Here is a 21,053-nt window from a genome sequence, read left to right on the forward strand (position 1 = left end):
GTAGCCCACTACAAATAAAATGACAGATTAGAGTTAAGAAAAGTGTTGACTTGTAAGTGTTACCAAAGAAAGCTCAATGTTTGCTCTCCCCTGCGTGTCAAAAATGCTACTAAATGTATGCAAATTCAAACTGTGATGGCTTGTTTGATTATACAAAGATTTCCTGTGACTGATCACAAACATAAATGACAGTTTTTAATCTTCACTACCTGCAGTGCACTCACCCTTCAGAAGAAACACCGCGCCGGGCTCCACTGTAGCCCACTACAAATAAAATGACAGTGCTTCAACAATGGCTGCAAGTCACTGTGCAACGAATATACAAAATGTTAAATTAAAGATCTTATCTTTTGAAAAGAAAAATGTTCAATTTCTTCAAAACAGATACACAGTGCAGTACGTGCATTTTTCTATTCAGTATTTTCAGTTCAGCGTACTAAATGTGTGAGACAACGTATAGGAGAGCAGCACACAGTGGACTCAGCCATGATGAGAAGCAAATCCTCTCTTTAATTTAAACACTGATCCCTGCTGCAGAATACAAAGCAGCTCAACTCTATCATATCTTAAACCTTCAAAGAAAAAAAAGATGTCTTTCCTGTTGACAGCTTCTAGTTGCATCCTGTCAGGCTGTGTTCCACGGCTCTGTGGAGCGTTGAGGTGTGCAGCATGTAGGGTCCAGCTGTGTGCAACAGTGAGTGAAGCTGGACAGCAGAGCTTGGTGGAGTGTGTTTGTAGGCTGGAGGGAAAGCCTGCAAGAGATAAGGACTCTGAATGAGCTGTCCGGCAGAAATATACAGATATAAACCCAGGAGACAAAGAGGACAGCATACAGTGTATTAAAGCTACCAGCATGGTGACTGATAATAAACGCTGCTAACTATGAACAATAAAGTGTTTTCATATATATTGAAATTACTCTTATTGTTTCTGTCCAGCAGCAAGGGGGTTAAAGTGGGGTGGAGAGCGATGTGAAAGGTAAATCAAGTGACACAAAGACAGACAGAAAAAGACCGGAAGTGGGCAAAGATTGTCATTGAAATAAAAATGTAACATATTTAATACAGCCACTACTATTATTATTGTCATCATAATAATATAAATAATAATGACGAGGATGATGGCGATCAAAATAGTAATAATATCAATAATAATAATAATAATAATAATAATAATAATAATAATAATTATAAAGCCAATGCCATTACTAAATTGTATGGATAGAAGCTAGAAGAGATGTCCAAATTAAGTGGTGTAACATTTTTCCAATGATCGTATCTCATGTTGTTTCTCAACATAATCTTACCTATCTCCTCATAAAAAATAGAATAAAAAATGCATCCATACAGCAGAGGTGGCTGCTAATGCAAATGCAGTTTGCATTTACTTGTGCTTTGAGAGTGTGTAATTAAATCCCAAATCAACCAATTCAAAACAGAATATTCAATATCTCTGTATTTTTTAAGTTATCTTTTTTTATTTTTTTATTCCATACATAATCTAGACTACACTGGTGGCAAATAATACACGCGCAAATGAAGCCTTTATTTTGACACTCTAACACCAGTGGCGCTTCCTGTCACCGTCTCTGACTTGACTGCGCATGTCTGAGGCGCAGCATGAATAGCAGCCTTCAGCGTAGTATCGCTGCTGCTGCTGCTGGATCCTCCGGGGAGCGGACAGATAGCGACGGACGCGTTTCTGTCAGCACGCCGTCAGATAAAGCACCTTTCCGGCTCTCATTTATTCCTTCTCGCGTTATCTGGAAGGAAGGGTGCTGCTGAAAAAAAAAGGAATTACAGACCCAGGAAGGGGCTGACATGCCCTTCGCTGCTTGGCGCAGTCAGTCGCTGTCAGACTTGGAGGAGGTAAAGACCGGAATGGTACGTTTAAATTGTCTTTTTTAACGACGAGGAAGCCCGGTTTGTCATCGGATTTTTGGATCATTTTCCCGTGGGGGTGATAACGACATTACATGCCCGATCGCAGAGCAGGAGCGACGGTGGGAATGCAGCACAGCGGGCGTTTGGCTGCAGGTGGATGGCCAACCTGACGGTCCCTGCCCGCCGCTTCCATCCCGTTCTGCCGCCGCTGCAGCAGCTGCCGCAGCGGATCTGGCGTCATCCGGAGCTTTAACGACAAACTGAAAAAGAGACATCGACAAATTAGACCCGAGCCATGCTTCCAGGGGTCGGCGTGTTCGGCACCAGCCTGACCGCCAGGGTGATCATCCCGCTGCTGAAGAACGAGGGCTTCGCCGTGAAGGCGCTGTGGGGCCGGACGCAGGAGGAGGCTGAGGAGCTGGCCAAGGAGATGAACGTGCCGTTTTACACCAACCGGATCGACGACGTGCTGCTGCACCAGGACGTGGATCTGGTCTGCATCAACCTACCGCCGCCTCTGACGCGGCAGATCGCGGTCAAAACACTGGGTGAGTGCCGCTGCTGCTGCTGCTGCTGCTGGGATGGATGGATGGATGCTGCGGCCCCTGTGTGATGTGGTGGGGGTGGGTGGGGGGCTTCATTGTCCTGCAGTGGAGCAGACCTAAGGTCCAGTGAGGTTGGAGTTCAGTTAATAGGCTGGGATGCTGGGGATGAGCAGCATCACACGTATCTTGACATCAGCCCTGTTTATTGATGGAGCTGCCCTGTTGGCTGACTTGTACAAGGCCGCTGATTGCAGTGCTCTTGAGCAAGGCCCTGCAGGTTCAGCAGTCTGTGCATTAGCTTTATGGCTCACTCCATGAGTACAGGCTTTAAAAATAAATGTGACCTTCACTGGCAGGATGTAGTTTAAGCTTCTCTGAGAGATGGTGATAGAGGCCTGATTGTCTTCAGTACTAAGCAGACAGCTATACTGAGTGTTTGTTAGGGGACTCCCACTAAAAAAACACAGTCCTTGGTCAAACTGAACTTAACCTGCATTAGTGAAACTGACCGACACAGAGGGGGCCTGAATGCAGGGCAGAAAAGAGGGACACACAAAGAGAGGTTGTTCTAGTTTAAATCTGGAGCAGTGCGGCTTATTTTGGAGCTGCTGTGAAAGAATGGAGGCGAGGACCACTGAGCTACACTCCACACAGGCTTTATTTACCCCACCGTTTGGCAGCAGAGCTCAGCTGGCAGACAGCTCTAATAGGTCAGGTTTGTGACTGAAAAACAAATGGGCCCGATGCTTAGCACGTCTGAACTTAATAATATCCGGCTACAAAAAAAGTTTGCAGCTGGAGAGCAGGTAGTGATGATCTCCGTTCGTGATTCATCTCAGATTTTTTTTTTTTTATAAAACTTCCCAGAGCCTGAGCATTGTAGTTGTTTTTGGAGATTTCAATCATAACTACTACTGGGCAAACTCCAGCTCATGTGGCACTTTAGAGCAGACCATGCCAGCTACAGTAGGTGCTCCTTTTGTCAACTGCAGTTTTCAAGGTCAAGATCCAACTTCTAAGGTCAGAAATGGATTCACATTGCAGCGGCAGCATCTGTAGTGCAAGGTCTGAAAGCTGAATACTCAAAATATTGGAAAAGTAGATGTGGACAGGCATGAGATAACCCTATATACTAGTACCTTTCTTTTGTTAGTATCTCAGTAGAGTTTGTTATTATTCATATGTAACATCTCTTATAGGCAATGGCTCTTAAATGTTTTCAGAGCTGTAGTTTCTTCTTGACATTAAAGCTTTTGGAAATATGAAACATAAGGAAGCTGGTGTCGTAGTTTCTCTCCTTATAAGTTTACAGTATTATTTCTGTTTTTAAGCTTCAATCACATGGCTGTGAAAAGGTTCTCAGGTGTCACCGTATGAGCATAAGTCTAAAGTATTCAGCTTTAATACTACAGTAAGTGGTCAGGAGTTAATGGACAATATACTTGAGAATGACATCAAAAAATCACAATTTAAGGTCCACTTTTTTTTGCAGAGCTTTTCACCTCGCCATATGGTCTTCCTCAGCGGATGTAGAATGTTTTGCCTTGTCACAGAATTTTAATTTTCATCACATTGTCACAGAGATAGCTCAACCGCTCAACTCCATCTGCTGAGGAAAACTGTAATATATGTTTGAAAGCTCTGGAAAAAGCTAGTAAATTGACTTTAAGACTATATTTTTGGTCAAAATTCTAAAGAAGATGCTAGAAAATAAACAAAAATTGTCCTTTGAGTGACCAAAATCTATGTTGGATACTCTTGCCAGATGTATTGCACGGTACAGTATTCCAGATTATTTCAAATAATAACACCTTAAGTATGGTCCTTCATGTTGAGGGGCTTTAGGGAATGATTATATATAGATTAATCTGAGGATTGTTCAGTCAGTGTGGTTCTCATCAGCAATGCTGCTCCGACCATAGAGATGATGCTCCTTTTGTCAATTACCCTCCCATCAGCCGTCACTCATTGGAGGGCAGAGAGATCTGACAGCAACAGCATTAGCAACGTCCGTCAGAGTCAGATGGACCGAGATGTGTGTGAGTGTGACCTCCACAGCGACTGGTATGGAATCAGTCATCAGTCATGTGACAAGCTCCTTCTGACTTTAGCTGATTGTCACGGTTTGTCACCAGACTTTTTCCAACGCGTGATGTTTTTGATTTTTAAAGTGCAAGTATCCCTCTTAATCATTATGTTGAGTTTGAATTCAAAGGGCCACATGAAGTTCCAGGCGCATGGGTGAATTGGAAACACATTGTAGTGTCCGTAAAGTAGCCTGTGACTCCCAGTGAAAGCGTGTAACTTCTGCCTCCCAGCGTGGAGATAAGGGCCTCTGTGGCTCCATTCATTCTCACAGTAATGCTACTGTTTGCTCTTTGGCTTCAGTCAACTCTGTGGAGTGGCAACGTTGAGCTAACAAGAGGCCTGGAGTACAGCAGACACTGTTTGTTCATGGCATGACCACACTAATGTCAATAGTGTGCATGTGTGGCCACACATGCACTTGCACATGCAAATGCACACGCACACAGGGAATGAAGATCAGCTGGATGAAAGTTGCACAAGCCAGCTGATCCTGAGCCAGAATCACTGATCGTGTCCTGGTGAGCTTGACCCAACCTGCACCTCGCTCACGTGAACAGTGACCATTCCTTCTTTCTCGTTTTCCTCATTGTGAGAGAACCGGCCTCTCCTCCTCCACCGTCACCCAGCCAAGTCAAGGTCCAGTCCTGTTTGAGTTCTGTTGGATGGCAAACATGAATAGCAGCAAAATTCTGTTGAACCTTTTCAGTCAGAGAGTTCAGTTTTGGTCCAGCAAATGTTTTTGGGTGATAGTGACTTTAAAGTATCCATTATTGTCAATGCTTATATATGTTAACCTATTATATGTTACATTACATTACATTACAGTCATTTAGCAGACGCTTTTATCCAAAGCGACTTACAATAAGTGTATTCAACATAGGTATTCATGTATTCAACATAGGTATGTAAAGTAGCCTGTGACTCCCAGTGAAAGCGTGTAACTTCTGCCTCCCAGCGTGGAGATAAGGGCCTCTGTGGCTCCATTCATTCTCACAGCACCAATATAATCACATAGGGTTGTAAAGTAACGATTATTTTCAAGATGGATTAATCCGTTGTTTTTTGGGGGATGGATCAATTCCTTAATGTGTCTATAAAATGTCAGAAATAAGCAAAAAATGCTCGTCAAATTTCCAAGAGCCCAAGTTAATATCTTTAAATAGCTATTTTTTTATGCTCAACAGCCGAAAACTCAAAGATATTAAATTAACAGTGATGTAAAAGCAGAGAAAAGCAGCGCATCCTACTCACATTGTAGAAGCTGGAAGCACAGAATGTTTGGCATTGTCGCTTGATAAACGACCTTAACGATTAATCGACTTATCGTCTCAGTTGCGTAAAGATGCATGTGTTGATGAGAACTGAAGATAATTGAGAACAGCCAGGGCACATGGAAGGATTGGGATTTTTTCCAACTTCTTGATATACAAATATACCCTTTATTTGTCATTGTCCAATGAAGAAAGTTTATTTCTCCAGATAAATAAACCAGTAAAAAAATGTTATATTCCTTTATTGATCCCCATGGGGGAAATTCAAGTGTTGCAGCAGCTCAACTACACAGACACAGACAATAAATACACATACTATACAACTACACAGACAATAAATACACATACTATACAACTACACAGACAATAAATACACATACTATACAACTACACAGACAATAAATACACATACTATACAACTACACAGACAATAAATACACATACTATACAGCTACAGACACAGACAATAAATACACATACTATACAGCTACAGACACAGACAATAAATACACATACTATACAGCTACAGACACAGACAATAAATACACATACTATACAGCTACACAGACACAGACAATAAATACACATACTATACAACAAAATAAAGATAGAACAGGAATAAAAATGTACAAAAGATGCATTGTCAGGAGGCCGAAAACAGGACTGCTTGTCTGAGCTCGAGAATAATTTAATTGTTGATGTTTAGGAGATGCGTAGTTTTCACAGGACAGCGACCATGTTACGTATTTTCTACCTGTTGAAGAGATACTAACAAAGTAGTCCCAAACCTCTCATTTGCAGTGTAGTGAAACCATTGTGCAGAAAGTAGACACGTAGAGGTAATGTTGTGAAATAGGTAAAAGTCCGAGTATGTGAGCGTCACCTGAAATGACCACTCCAATGATGACGTCAGTCAAAAATGTCACTATATTGCATCACTGTAATGCATGACACGTCCAGGGAAGTGTTCCCCAGTCAGAGACCGGTCAGAGACCAGAGCCGCCAAGCTGGGTGACTATGCAGAACTAACTTCCTCTTCTGTCAGGGTGTGTGAGCTGATGGTAATCTGCCTGTGTCTGGATTGTTGCCCATACTCATGAGCTTAGTTGATAAGTGTGATCGGACTTCTTCCACAGAAGAATGTGAACATGTGTTATTTTCTGTCTTAGCTTGTCTTGTGTTGATTTAAAACAGAAGGGTTCGGCTGAATGAATCCCACATTGAAGTTGAATGCAAGTGAAATGATGTCCTTGTGTTTACCAGCAATTGTAAAAAAAAAAAAAAAAAGGTAAAAAATGATTACACATAATAAAATTAAAAAGAGATGTAAACGAACTAAAAGGGTGGTATATAATTAAATACAAACATTAACCATTAGGGCGGTAAGGAAAGTGGAAAAACACTGCTACAAGTCAAAAACATGCTCCACGTGTCGTTCAGGTTTTACCAGAGCAGGTGAGTCCCCTCAGCCCAGGAAACCAGTCGGTCCTGTTAAACCACATCTCTCCTTCTATTGGGATGTCTTTCATTCCCCCCCTCCCTTTCTCTTTCTTACTACTGCGGCATTCCTGAGGCGTCTGATGTCACTCAGGCGTTTCATCATGTGTTGGGAAGGGAACCTCACACTGACTGCTCCTACACACACACACACACACACACACACACACACACACACACACACACACACACACACACACACACACACACACACACACACACACACACACACACACACACACACACACGTCATCAGAGAGAAACTCGTGAGCCTTAAGGATTGAAGTGTGATATTTTTTTAAACCAGAGGATATTGAAGCTTCTTTTTTGAATACATTAACTTTTCCAACATACTGTAGAATTCAGAGTGGTTGCTCTGTGTCACAGCCTTACATAAGGTGTGTTTCATTACGGCAGATTGTAAGCTTCTCAGTAGAATTAGTTTTTATGTATATATAAGGTCTCTTAAAAGCAGTGGCTCTTAAATGTTTTCAGAGCTGTAGTTTCTTCTTGGCATAAAAGCTTTTAGAAACATGAAACATAAGCAGGCTGGTGCCCTAGTTTCTCTCCTTATAGGTTTACAGTATTTGTTCTGTTTTTAGGCTTCAATCAAATGGCTGTGAAAAGGTTCTCAGGTGTCACCATATCCAAAGTATGCAGCTTTATAGCTACAGTAAGTGGACAGGAGTTGGTAGACAAGATACTTGAGAAACAAAATCGTAACTCTCTTGCTTTTTGCAGAGCTTTCAACCACACCGTATGGTCTTCCTCGGCCTCATATAATTGTAATTTTTATTACTTTGTTACAGAGATGGCTGAGGAAGACCATGCGATATGTCTGAAAGCTCTGTTTTTTGGTCAAAATACTGAAGAATATGGTAAAAAAAAAAAGAGTCGGCCCCAAAACTATGTTGGATACTCTTTTTGGATGTACTGTGTTCCAGATTATGCCTAAACATTTTCCATTTATGTTGAAGATTGTAAGGATTATTTATAGATTATTTTGAGGATTATATTCCCCTATCAATTAAACATTTAATCTATAAAATGTCTGAATATAGTGACAGATGACTAGTAACTGCTTTCTGTGTACGACCATCACTCCAAAAATGAAAAATATAGCAATCAATCACTTTCATCATGTACGTAGCTCCTGCTGTGTGTGTAGTTGGAGCAGCAGCTTGTGTAAGCGTAGGCCCGATGCTGAGGGAATCCGAGAGCTGAACTGAAATGTCACACGGCCGAGAGTTTCAGGTGCGACCCCAGTCGCCTTTGTGCAGTTTTGTTTTGATAGTGGCAGGAGGAAGTGGTGGGAGAGAGGAGCCCCCTCAGCTCAGCTCTGAGAGACCTGGAGAGCTTCAGAGTGATGAGCAACAGGCGTGGAGGCGCATCTTTATATAGCAGTTGACTGCGACCTCATGACGCTTGTGTAAAATCCCCTTCATCACCCGGTTCCATAATTTATCATGTTGCAAAATGGAACAAATACTGTCATAACATGAAGTGAAAACGTAACACAAACCACGGGGGGGTTGAAAAGGTCAGGAGGGACATGACTACTGAAAAGGAACTGGTGCATTTGAGTGTTTTCTTCATCAAAATCATTGATCTGATTAATAACAAATGAGCCCATTTGTCAAGCAATAAGAGTCTATTCATCTATCCAGACCACAGAGGCACAGTGAAATCAAAAGAGCCGCTGAGAGGCCTCCTCGTACCTTTTTTATGAAGTATAACCAAATGAACATGATCTCTCTCTCATATCAGTGATAGAAGCTATCAGGTATCAGGTCGGTTTGTGCTGAGCTGCCGACTGGACCAGACTTTGCTCTCCAAGAATAGCATCTAATACTCTGATGATTTTTTGAATTAAAGTAGATGAGCAGTCTGATTAATTACCCATCCTCTGCTGCATCAAAGATTTTCAACCCGTACCCTTAAAGCTGCACTAACCAATATTTAGATGTGGGTCAATGGACTTCTATCTGATTCTGTTACAGCGGCTGACACTGTCCCCCACCTCCTTATACTAGCTCACTGTAAGTTGCTTCAAGACTTGCTGTAGCACGATAGCATATTTCCCAACTAACCTGGTTACAAACTCTTATTTCACACAAAATAATGAAATGAAAATAGTGCCTGTGTAACTAGATGAGGGTGAGAAAATGTCAAATACTATGTTAATGTCAGGGGCTTTCCATCTTATTCATGGAAACTTTAAATTAGGCTGTGACACCCTGTATTTCAACTCCACCCTATTGATTACCTCCTGTCATGTAACATGTCCACCTAAGGTGGGCCACACCTGGCACTCAAGAGTGGCTGAATATGCATAAAACTAGAAAGGTGCATCAGTAGAGCCACTCCCAGTGTCTAGACAGCAAGTGTATCAGCCATGTTTTTCATTCGCAAGTCTCACACTCATTTTGATCAATGCAGATGTCTGCACAGCTCTGTGCAGGTTGGAGTCTCAGCGGACATCATCGCGTCTTGAAGCGTTCATTCAGGCTTCGGGTCTATAATTTCGATGACATGGATGTACACGTGAGGTTGGCTCCCATTAAAAAGACACGGAATAACTGTCTCTGGCTGCAGAGCAGCAGGGATGCAAAAACACACCATCCAAAGTAATGAAAGTGAGCAAAACTGTATTTCCCCAATGCGACTCATAGCCATAGAGGGAATGCAACCCAGCCTCGGCTAACCCCCCGTCTAGACACCAATGGCTGATGTAAAACACACTTCATAATACTCAAAAACAAGCGGCGATGTATGCAGGCAATCGGCTCCAAGTCGTCATACAAGACGTTTAATACAATCTTGCCAAAAACAAAATGAAACTCACAAAGCTGTCTGCCCCGCATGGCAACAACTGAGTGGCGGAAAATTAAGGCAGTGTATCTATTGGTAGTTCCGTTAGCTGATAGCTGTTAGCCAAACACACCGCACAAAACACTAAAGGTGAGCAAACTGCCGCTGTGTTTCAGAGTAGCATCTATCGGTTGGAGAAAAGCATCAGCTGTGTCATTACTAGCGGCCCCTACCAGCTGGGGTCCCATTAAAAGGAGTGAGTGAGGAGTCAGCAGTCGATCAATGGCAGTCATCAAATAGGCAATAAAAGGTGTTTGAGAAAGTGTGAGTCACTGCAACCACAACGGGTCCTTGAGCATGCAGCAATAAATAAACACCCAAAATATTGTGCAGTTTGGTGTAGTATGCAAGATTAACCATGGACAGACCCAAAGATGCACACGCACAGCCGATCTCATTATCTCCTGGTGGGTTCAAAAACAAGCAAATTCCATCACAGTTTATGTATTTTTTAGGTGAATTTATATTTGCCAAGTATAAGTGATTTGTTTAGGTGTCTCATGATCCAGATGAGAGCCAATCTGGATGAGTGAAGTTTTTTTTTTATTATTCATATGGATTCCATGGTAGCGATGGTTAATCCACACTCTGATGAGCCATCAGACACCTGCTCTGAAGGGCCACCCAAAGGCAAAGAGCTATTTATAACCCAGCCGCAAAGGGCACGCAGGCGTCATCATAAATACATTTCCCCCCCCACTGATGCTCTTATGCAACTGCACTTCCGACCAGGGAGCTCTTTGGCAGCCCACTCAACCTTTTTTTAAAGGGCTAGTGGACCCAAAATGTACAAACTGTGTGATAATAGTCACAAAAAGTGTTAAAGATGAGACAGTTATACTGTAGGCAAAGATATTCTTTGTTTCAATTATGCTTTTTTGGCAAATCAAAGGGATATTCACAGCTTTTTAAAGTCCAATTGAAATTTGAATTCTCATCACTTCAAAAGATATATATAAACTATGATGATAGAGCTATTTTCCCAATTTTAAAAGAGGATAAAACCATTTTTGGGCATATTTGTAGGAGCACAGCTAATCTTGAAGCCTCTCATGGTTGCAGATATTCAGTTTTTCTTGCATGATCAGGAAGCAATCTGCTATGCTATTTATGCCCTCGTTCACTTATCGACCACAGAATATTTCCCAAATCTCCCCAGGTACATTTACGCACAGTCTGAAACACTAAATACAATTAAAGTACAATTTATCCAACATATTGTAACCAGGCTTGAAAAAGACTTCCAGACCAGACAGAGAGGCTGCATCCACTGTTTTCTCTTCAGTGTTACTTCCCTTGTATTCATCAGTCTGATGAATGAGGGGTGTCGGGGTGGAGCTGTGTTTTTGAGCGAGTTTGGAGACAGATCAACAACGGCTCCAGACGGCGTCAGCCGAGAGAATGCCACAGATAGAGGTACGCTGCCATTTCCCAGGCCTTCTTTTTCTCAGCGGCGAAATTTTCTTTTTTTCCCCACCAGTTTCACACTAAAGTTCACGTTCACGTTCTCCCGGGCGTTCCATTAGTATGCTAATGTCAGTGTGTGTGAGTATGAATGAGAGAGGAATGGACGAAGGGACGACAAGGAGAAGTGAGGAAGAAAAGCGGAGAGAAAAGCTGGTCTTCCTGTGAAATTGCCTTTGTGTGTTGGATGAATGGATGGATGGATGGGGGGGGGCTGGCTCTGTCAGCTCACCGCCACGCTGCGCTGACAAGTGAGCATTCCTGGAGAAAGCAAGTAAAAGTGGAAGACCTCCCCATTCCACACCCCTTCAGAGGGATGCTTTCTCTTCTGCGTGGACCCATAAGGATCTGCTGTGTGCCGGTGAACTTCAGGGTGCAGGATTTGGATGACGAATCACATTGTGTTATTAAATCCAGGGGGCAAGAGAGGGGGCAAGATTTTGATATGGAATTATATGGATGGGATTGGAGGCAGGCTTTCAGTAATGAATAATTCTACATTACTGAAGGCTAAATGAGGATATTTTTTCACTATTATTAAATCTGAACAGAGGAAAAACTGCTTTGTGTTCTTGGGTTAATCTGTAAAATGTGGAGGGCTTTTGTTCTTTCCTTTTTTCTCCTTTATTTCCATTGTGGACAGTAGAGAAGTGACAGGAAATGAAGGGAGAGAAAGAGAGAGGATGAGGGGCAGCAGGTCCCCAGCAAGACTTTAACTGAGGACATTTACAAGATTACATGGACGCCTTCTTAAACCTTTGGGCCATCAGGGCGCCCTAAAATGTGGAGGGCTTAAAATAATCATCTTTAATCTAAACATTTTACTGATAAAAACCTGACTCTGTGGCATTAACAGGAGTATTTTTGGACGGATCTGACAAAATGAAAAACCAACATATTGTAGTATATGGTCTACGGGCCTCCAGATCAAGCTTAAGTGCTCATTGTCATAGATACTCCAGGTATATGGGAGAGCATTCTCAATAAAGACATTCCATCATTTGGTGATGTTTTATTCATCCGTAGTGTGTCATTGTGCTCGAAAGTCAAAGCTAGGAAACATCACAATGTCAATTTTTTGCCTGCCCCTTCCTAGTTTGACGTCTACCACGTGTCCATGTGGTATTGACCAATGAGAGAACAGAGTCCTCTTCTGTGCAACCGTAGAGCAAGAGTAGACTGTTGTTTTATTTCTGAACGCATGAAAAATAACCTTTTCCTGAGATCTCATAAGAATCATTGTGTGAGGATAAAGTACATTGAACTGTTACCATCTCCCGCAGGTCAGGATCATTACACTGAATTATTACACGGGCTGTGATTGGTTGATTGGTTATGGCATTAGATTGGTCTGTTCTGTCTTTATAGAAGACCCTTGCTATGAATAACACACTGTTGCTATGGACATAGCTCTGATCCACATACACAGCTTTTTTTTTTAAATAGTAATTTTTAAAAATAAATATTTTGTGTCAAATTATTATCTAGTAAGTAGCCGTGTAATAAACAGGATATTGTACAGCGAGCGGGTCATTATTTTCGAAATGCCGACAGGATGCGACCCGCTTGCTGAACATTATCCATAACTTAGCGACTCCTGCTCACCCTCTTTGGGACCGGGAAGAGAAAAACACAGAGCTCTGAGAACATAATTGTTTTTCCAACTTGGCTTTAATTCATAAAACTGAGATCATGTAGAAACCTCCCTTAGCCTGGTTGATATCTGGGGACAGTGAACACCAAAGGATATGATTCACCTCATTTTCATACATTTGTAATGATTTTTTTTATCACTAAGCCCTACCAGCAATTATCAACAATGTATCTTTATATGTTATGGATGAATTACTGCTTTAATAATGCATACTACTTTGTTGTAGTTGTAGTTGTTGTTTTTGTCAACCTTTGCTCTGAATCCGTGTTCCTATCATATCTTGTTATATCTTGTTATGCTGCATTAACTCGTAGACTCACGGCTCTTCCACCTTAAAATACTTCCCTGATGAGACTGTTAAAACACACCCTGTGTGTGTGTGTGTGTGTGTGTGTGTGTGTGTGTGTGTGTGTGTGTGTGTGTGTGTGTGTGTGTGTGTGTGTGTGTGTGTGTGTGTGTGTGTGTGTGTGTGTGTGTGTGTGTGTGTGTGTGTGTGTGTGTGTGTGTGTGTGTGTGTGTGTGTGGCTGACTGAGCTAAACTGCGGCATGCCAAAACAAAAACCTGCGTAATCGGCCACGCTGTTGGGAAATAACTTGTGAAATACCTTTGTCTTGCACAAACACATTAAGTGGTGTGTGTCTACCTATCGGTCCTCCTCCTCAGCACACTCCTGATCATTTTCCACAAAGTGTTACTGACTGGCACTCAGTGTCATCAACTTCATCTGGCCCTTTATTTCCTGTCCTCAGCTTGTCCTGCGTATTCCCCAGGTGAAGCCCGTTCCATTATAGTCGCGCTCAGATGTCCTTTATGTGCCAGTGTTCAGGAATAGACCCGTCTGTGTTTCTTAATTGGCCATCAGGGACTGGAGGACAAGAGGCAGCTGCAGATCTGAGAGCAGGCCGGGAGGACCAGACTGTCAGTCAGGACCTCTGATCCAGTGGCTTTGTCCCCTCTGTTTCTACAGCGGGTTTATGTCTTATTCTTTGTGGTATAGCATTAAACATTTAACATGGCATTCATAGTTTTAAACTTCAAATATACAGTTTTCTTTCTTATACAACTGTACAGGCAAACAGCTGCAACAGGAAGTGATATTTTGGTACCTTCACCGCAGTGTGTCTGGCTTCCTGTTGTGCGTTATGTAGGTAGAAACAGTGGCGCTTGTGTGACACCGAGGAGTCTTCTCAATCACTTCCTGCCATCAGCACCCGGAAATACAATGCTTCAGCGTTATCTTTCTAACCAAGCTCAGGTTGAATATAATCTGCCATCCAAGTCAAGAGATGGAGGGATGGAAAGATTGAGCAGTGGATATTCTTCTATCCACTGTGTCTCTCCATGTCTCTCATTTCCATCCTTCCTGTTTTTTAGAGAGAGCACCCAGCTTGATACAATGCGTTTCTCTGTCTCACTGTAGCATAACCGGGAACACAAGCAGGTGTAGCTCCCAGTAGAAGTGAATGATGCTGAAGTCTCGGTAAAGAAGACCCAGATGCATGAAGGTGCCACCTAAATTATAATCTTTGTTGTTTGAAGGAGAAGTATACTTATATTGGCTATTTTCCGAGAAGTTTTAGATATAATTCCATGTCTAGGTCTATGCCTGCTGTACACAACACTAATGAGAGCAGTAAGACTGAACCAGAACAGTCAGTTATGAAATAAACAGTGAAACATAATAAAAACAATGACCTGAAGGGCTCTATCAGTGACCCCACTCACATTACACATAGTCATTTGATCCTTTGCTAATAATAACATTGATTAGAGCAGACTTGGTTAGCCTTAGCTTAGCATAAAGACTGGAGGCAGAAGGAGAAATGGACATGTCGTAACACGTAAAAAAAATGTATTAATCCATATACAAAGGCAAATGTAAAAAATGACTGTTTGGGTTTTAGGGACAGAAACATGTATGCGCTGGAACTATTTCTTGATGACCTACAGGAACAGTTTCTTTTTTTCTTCCTTTTGTTGTTGTTGCAATTTTTACAACTATATTGGAGTACAGATAAAACACACAAGGTACAATGTGACAGTAAGTGAGCTTTAGAGGAGTTAGATGTTATTTTTTACCTTTGTGACCGAGCCTGTTTCCCTGCTTCCAGTCTGTATGCTATGCTAGGCTAACAACATACCGACTCCAGCTCCGTACTGAATTCAGAGACATGCGATGGATATCAACTTTCTCATTTAATGCTGGGGACAAAACAAATATTTCCTAACATGCTATTATCTTTAAAGGTGCTAATATCTATTGCTTCCACGAGTCTCTCAAAATCGCGATGGCTGAGCCAGCGGCTCGCAGCTAACGGTCCTAACAGTGCAAAAAATTGCAGCAGTGCTGACAGTGCTAACAACCTGGGGCGAAATCAGAGGATGGGTGCTATGCTTCTGCAACAACGTAGCGGGTCAGGAGAGCGTTATCAACCTTTCATAGCAAATTGTTATTTAATGCTATATTAATACTCAGAATATCCAACAGAGAAGCTTTAATGGAGACAGTAGATCAGTAAGCCTGCCTAGACTACATTTTAGAGACATATATTTAGTTTAGGTGGAATGAAGTAAGAGCATGCAAACATGTTCATGTACATGTAGGAAATAAAATATAGAACCTGAGTACAACAGTGAAAATCTGAAGTGAGCTAGACAGTGCAAAAATTATAATTAGAAGCTTATAAATGAGGTCAGTTCATATGGCAGGGAGCCGGTGTACTCTGTTCAGTGTGATAATGAGTGGTCAGATTAGATCTACACGGAAAGATGCAAATAGGGGATTTTGCACATAAAGTTGTACGTACTCAGTTATTCAAATCCACCCAGGCAGCTACAAACCTAGTGGATTTCTCTGAACAACAGAGTTCACAATAATGCAGTTCAGACTGCACCGCACAATCTTGTTGTTTTTTGTTGTTGCTGTATTCGGTTGTTTGTTTGCTGCACAGTCATTGCACAGACGCTTTGCATTTTTCACCTTGTTTATCTCACACCCCAGAAGAGTCGCACATAAACAAATCATTGTATCGATGCCCATTGTCTGCCGTCAGCCAGCCAAAGTGGGTTATATCCTCCAAAGCAGCCTGGAGACGGCCTGCCAAATCCAATTGTGGCAGAAACAAATGGCCCAAAAAAAAAGCAATGAAAGGCAGTGTTTCAACGTCTCAAAAGGGCAGGATTGTGTCAATAGTCCATGGGGGTGATCTCGGTTGATTTGTGTAACCTCATTGTTGATCTCATGTCTCATGTTAGTGATTCAGAGGCTCGGACTGCGGGCCCTTCAGACTGTTATGTGTCATGTCTCGGTGGTCATGTTGTAATTGGGCGGCGTTCCCAGCAAAGATTGTTTATAGAGACAGGAAACACTGCTTTCTCTTTGCTATGATATCAGCGACCCCCAGAGAAAATGTTTGACGTGTTATGCGATACTCCTGTCACTATGATGTGTGTGAAACAGTGTCTTTTGAAAAATTATGAAAATGAAAATTATCTTTATTAATTTCAAACCCAATTTACACATCACTGTAAACTAGGAAGATTTTTTTAACTACTTTTGATGAAAATAAAATAGCTCAAATTACCAAACATTATGCTAATAACAAGAGACTTAATTACAGTTAGATTCATTGGTTATTTCTTACTCCTTCTAAACTGCATTAATAAACTAAGCCTGAAAAACATATTTCTCCTTGTACGTAGATATAAGTAACACATACAGGTAATATAATATATTATAATGTTAGATATTAACACCTTGTAACTGGCAGGTGGAACTATTGCCTAGCAACCGATTAACACATCACTAAAGTTTCACGTACTGATATTCACCAATCTTTTCCTTTCCCTCTGCACCTCTTTTCGGCAGACAGAGAGCGAGGGTTGTCAGGGGGAACCATTTCCATGACAACTATCCAGATTCAACCAAGCATCTATGAACTCTCTCTTCCCCTCCACTTCCTATCTTTGAGTTCATCAGTCAGCGTCCCTCTCCAGAGCGGCCCTGACAGTGGGGCCCACAGCTGTTCTGGAGGAGCGTCTTCGCCCTGTGGTGAATGCGATTCAGTGAAGATGTCTCGATCCGTTAGTTTGTGCCTGAAGTCACGCGGCTGCCCGTGCGCCTCGGGACATTAATGGTTATTAACGAGCGCTTCCATTACAATGTCAGCTGGTGGTACAAGTGTGTTTTTCTCCTCGGCTCATGTCAGCGTTGACTCATGGGGACCATCCCTAAATCAAAAAGGGGGCATTCCTCTGTCAGCACATAGTATGGCGGTAATAAGCTTAAGAGGCAACTGAGCAATGATCATGTGCAGTGAGTCATGTGCTGCTTAGAGCAGTGTGTAGATGTGTATTAGTGCTCACAGCTGTGTGTATGGAAAAATGTGTATTACTTTTAAGTGGCCAGTAACCATTAGCTCTCTGCTGCTCATTAGCATTTACAGCTTCCTCCTACCTCCTTCATTCAGTCTGCTCTCGCAGCCTCGTCTGACACAAAGATGCCCTTCATGGTCCGGACAGAAGCCACCAGAAGAAGAGCTCACCTTGTGTTGGTCAAAGCCGGACTTTTCCCATTGAGATCAACTGAAACGGCCCCCTCTTTTCCTTTATTGCTTATGACTGAGGATTATGGAATATGAAAGTGCTAGTCCTACCCTGACCCTATTTTGTCCAAGTAACTGGCAAACTTAATTGAATAATACGTGTAAATCATTGTCCATATTTGAAAAAACAGATCATCTTTCGAAACTATTGAGTCACGGGAAGGGAAATCAACTAAAAAGAAAAAGAACTTTCGGGTCAGTTTTGGACCATGGAAACAACCACAACAATGGGACGCACACACAGGAGGATGAGGCCTCAAATATAAATATGAGACAAATGAGAAAAGAGCTACCTAGCTGGCGCACCCCCCAGTCACTGTGCCTCACTCTTTGCAGGGAGAACTGTTCCTCCCGGGGAAGGGTTGCCCGCACCGAGACCTGTCCATCACCATTGATGATGCCGTGGTGACGCCAACTCGGACTGTGAGGAATCTGGGTGTGACCCTGGACGACCAACTGTCGTTCTCAGCAAACATTGCATCGGTCACACGCTCCTGCAGATTCCTGTTCTACAACATCAGGAGGATTCGCCCCTTCCTCACTGAGGAGACGGCGCAGGTGCTCATCCAGGCTCTGGTCATCTCCCGCCTGGACTACTGCAACTCACTACTTGCCGGAGCCCCGGCGTCGGCCATCAGACCTCTGGAGCTTGTCCAGAAAGCTGCAGCACGTCTGGTGTTCAATCGCCCCAAGTTCTCCCACACAACTTCCCTTCTCCGTTCTCTACACTGGCTCCCTGTAAGAGCTCGCATCCAGTTTAAGACTCTGGTGCTAGCCTACAGGGCAGTGAAAGGAACAGCTCCTTCCTATCTCCAGGCCTTGGTCAAGCCCTACACCCCCGCCCGACCACTTCGCTCTGCTGCCTCGGGGCGATTGGTTGCCCCGTCACTCAGAGGTCCCTGCGGCCGATCCACCCGGTCACAGCTTTTTTCTGTCCTGGCACCTCAGTGGTGGAATGAACTCCCCACTGACGTCAGGACAGCAGAGTCACTGCCCATCTTTAGGCGCAGGCTGAAAACTCACCTCTTCAAGAAGTACTACCCTGAGCCTTCCTCGTAGCACTTATTGCATTCGTATTAGTTGTTGTACTTATTGTATTCGTATTAGTTCGCTGCACTTATTGTATTCGTATTCGTTTATTGCACTTATCCTATTCGTATTAGTTTGTAGCACCTATTGTATTCGTATTAGTCTGTTGCAATTATTGTTTTCGTAGTAATTTGCTTCTGCACTATACTTTTTCTCTGGTTTATGCTTTTAGATGCTTATTTAAGAAAAGGAGATGCACTTATGACTTCTGGTGACTAGTAGTTCTCTTGAATACCTATGTTGAATACACTTCCTGTAAGTCGCTTTGGATAAAAGCGTCTGCTAAATGACTGTAATGTAATGTAATGTAATGAGAAGACTACTTACTTTGCCGGGATGACAGCGGGGGTTAGCTCTGGAGTCGGAACTTCAGTTAGCTGGCTGTAGCAACTCAAATTCAGCCAGCATAAACCCCAGAGCCAGGGATCACAGTGGAGCGCTGGGTCCAGCCTGTGTCGGCAGAGACAGAAAGCTGAGCGGTCCACGCAACCAACCTCTCCGTTGCTAAAGTTTCGAGTTGCTACAACCACTAACTGCAGGTTTTTCTCCGGAGCTACTGATCGCTTTCTTCTCAGCAAAGTAGTCTCCTCTTTTCCAAGCTACTTTAGCTTTTATAGGGAAAAAAAACAGTTTTACGAGATCTCCCAAAAGAGTACACGTTTGATTTTTCGCTCCTGTATGTCCTTTCTGGGGCTCCGTACTGAATATTGTGTGGTTCCAAGTAAAAAAAACAAAGACAATAGAAACCAGATGGGAATTGTTTTCTATACTTTTGAGCTGACACATTTGACAAAGCTGCTTTTCTACTTTTCTAGACTGACATACCATCAGGCTTTATGGGAACATAAAGATACACACTTCTTACTTAGATATATGATATTGTAGATGGTCAGGAAACATGCATCACATATCTGTCAGATCAGTTTTGGAGCTTCAGACATGGATAGCTTCCCATGGTTTTGCTATACATTACATTTCAGTCATTTAGCAGACGCTTTTATCCAAAGCGACTTACAATCAGTAGTATATTACATATCATTCACCCATTCACACACTGATGACAGGCTACCATGCAAGGTGCCACCATCAGACTCTAACTAACATTCATGCAACATCCAGTCCACACCGATGGCAAGCCTTCGGGAGCAACTTGGGGTTAAGTGTCTTGCCCAAGGACACATCGAAGCCGGGTATCGAACCACCGACCCTCTGATTGGAGAACTACCTTGCTCTCCACTACGCCACAGCCGCCCCCACACTTTACTCTTAATATATTGATATGGTTTTGATGCTCCTCACTGATGCAAAATTCAATCATATTATATGTACAACCTCCGTGCTAATGCTGCCACATTTAATATAACTTACTGTGGCCAAACTCTGTACCCAGAACATTAGGAGCAGTCACAGCACCGTTTCTATGGGACAAAGAATCACTTACCTTTATATTATTGATGAGCGCTGGCAGTCTCAGTGGGTGTTGTTCACTGCAGCTTTCCTCAGACGAGTAAGCAGTCCAGTGGTGAATTGCTCGCACACTGCAGGGCTCTATCAATTTCCCCCCTATGCAAAGCAGCTTCTAATGGTCTGACATTTATTCTGCGGTGCTAATTAATTAATTGGGAAACATACGCAGTTGGCATTTTTAACCCACATGTAAACAAGCTGAACTGCTATTTGAATCACCTTAATTTGGCAATTACAGGAACAGAAACTTGTTCCTGGTTGGTCTTCCTGCTTGACATTTACCTGACAAAGGCAATTAAAGGCTGCTCTGAGTGTAAAATACAAATGGAACAGGGAGGGTCTGAGATGATTCTTTGTGTGGAGGTGGACAGCTCTGTCTTTGGCAGCCATGTTTTATTTGTCTCTGTGTGTGCTGCCATAAGAGCTGCGAGGGGAAAGCGTGCTGATTAGGATGCTGTGTGTGTGTGTGTGTGTGTGTGTGTGTGTGTGTGTGTGTGTGTGTGTGTGTGTGTGTGTGTGTGTGTGTGTGTGTGTGTGTGTGTGTGTGTGTGTGTGTGTGTGTGTGTGTGTGTGTGTGTGTGTGTGTGTGTGTGTGTGTGTGTGTCGGCGTGATTAGAAA

General features: G+C 42.7%; 1 protein-coding gene across 2 annotated transcripts in view; it reads left to right on the plus strand.

Moving 5' to 3' along the window:
- Positions 1–1,621: 1,621 nt before the first annotated feature.
- Positions 1,622–21,053, plus strand: part of gfod1 (glucose-fructose oxidoreductase domain containing 1) — a 35,578-nt gene continuing 16,146 nt past the window's right edge. For both annotated transcript variants that reach the window (XR_008532303.1, XM_054623289.1), the window contains exon 1: positions 1,622–2,431. Coding sequence is in view for 1 of the 2 variants with exons in the window: in XM_054623289.1 (XP_054479264.1) it covers positions 2,179–2,431 (253 nt within the window). In the remaining variant the exon portion in view is untranslated. The remainder of the gene's footprint in view (positions 2,432–21,053) is intronic.

The sequence above is a fragment of the Anoplopoma fimbria genome, chromosome 21, assembly GCF_027596085.1.
Source record: "Anoplopoma fimbria isolate UVic2021 breed Golden Eagle Sablefish chromosome 21, Afim_UVic_2022, whole genome shotgun sequence".
NCBI classification, from domain to species: Eukaryota; Metazoa; Chordata; class Actinopteri; order Perciformes; family Anoplopomatidae; genus Anoplopoma; species Anoplopoma fimbria.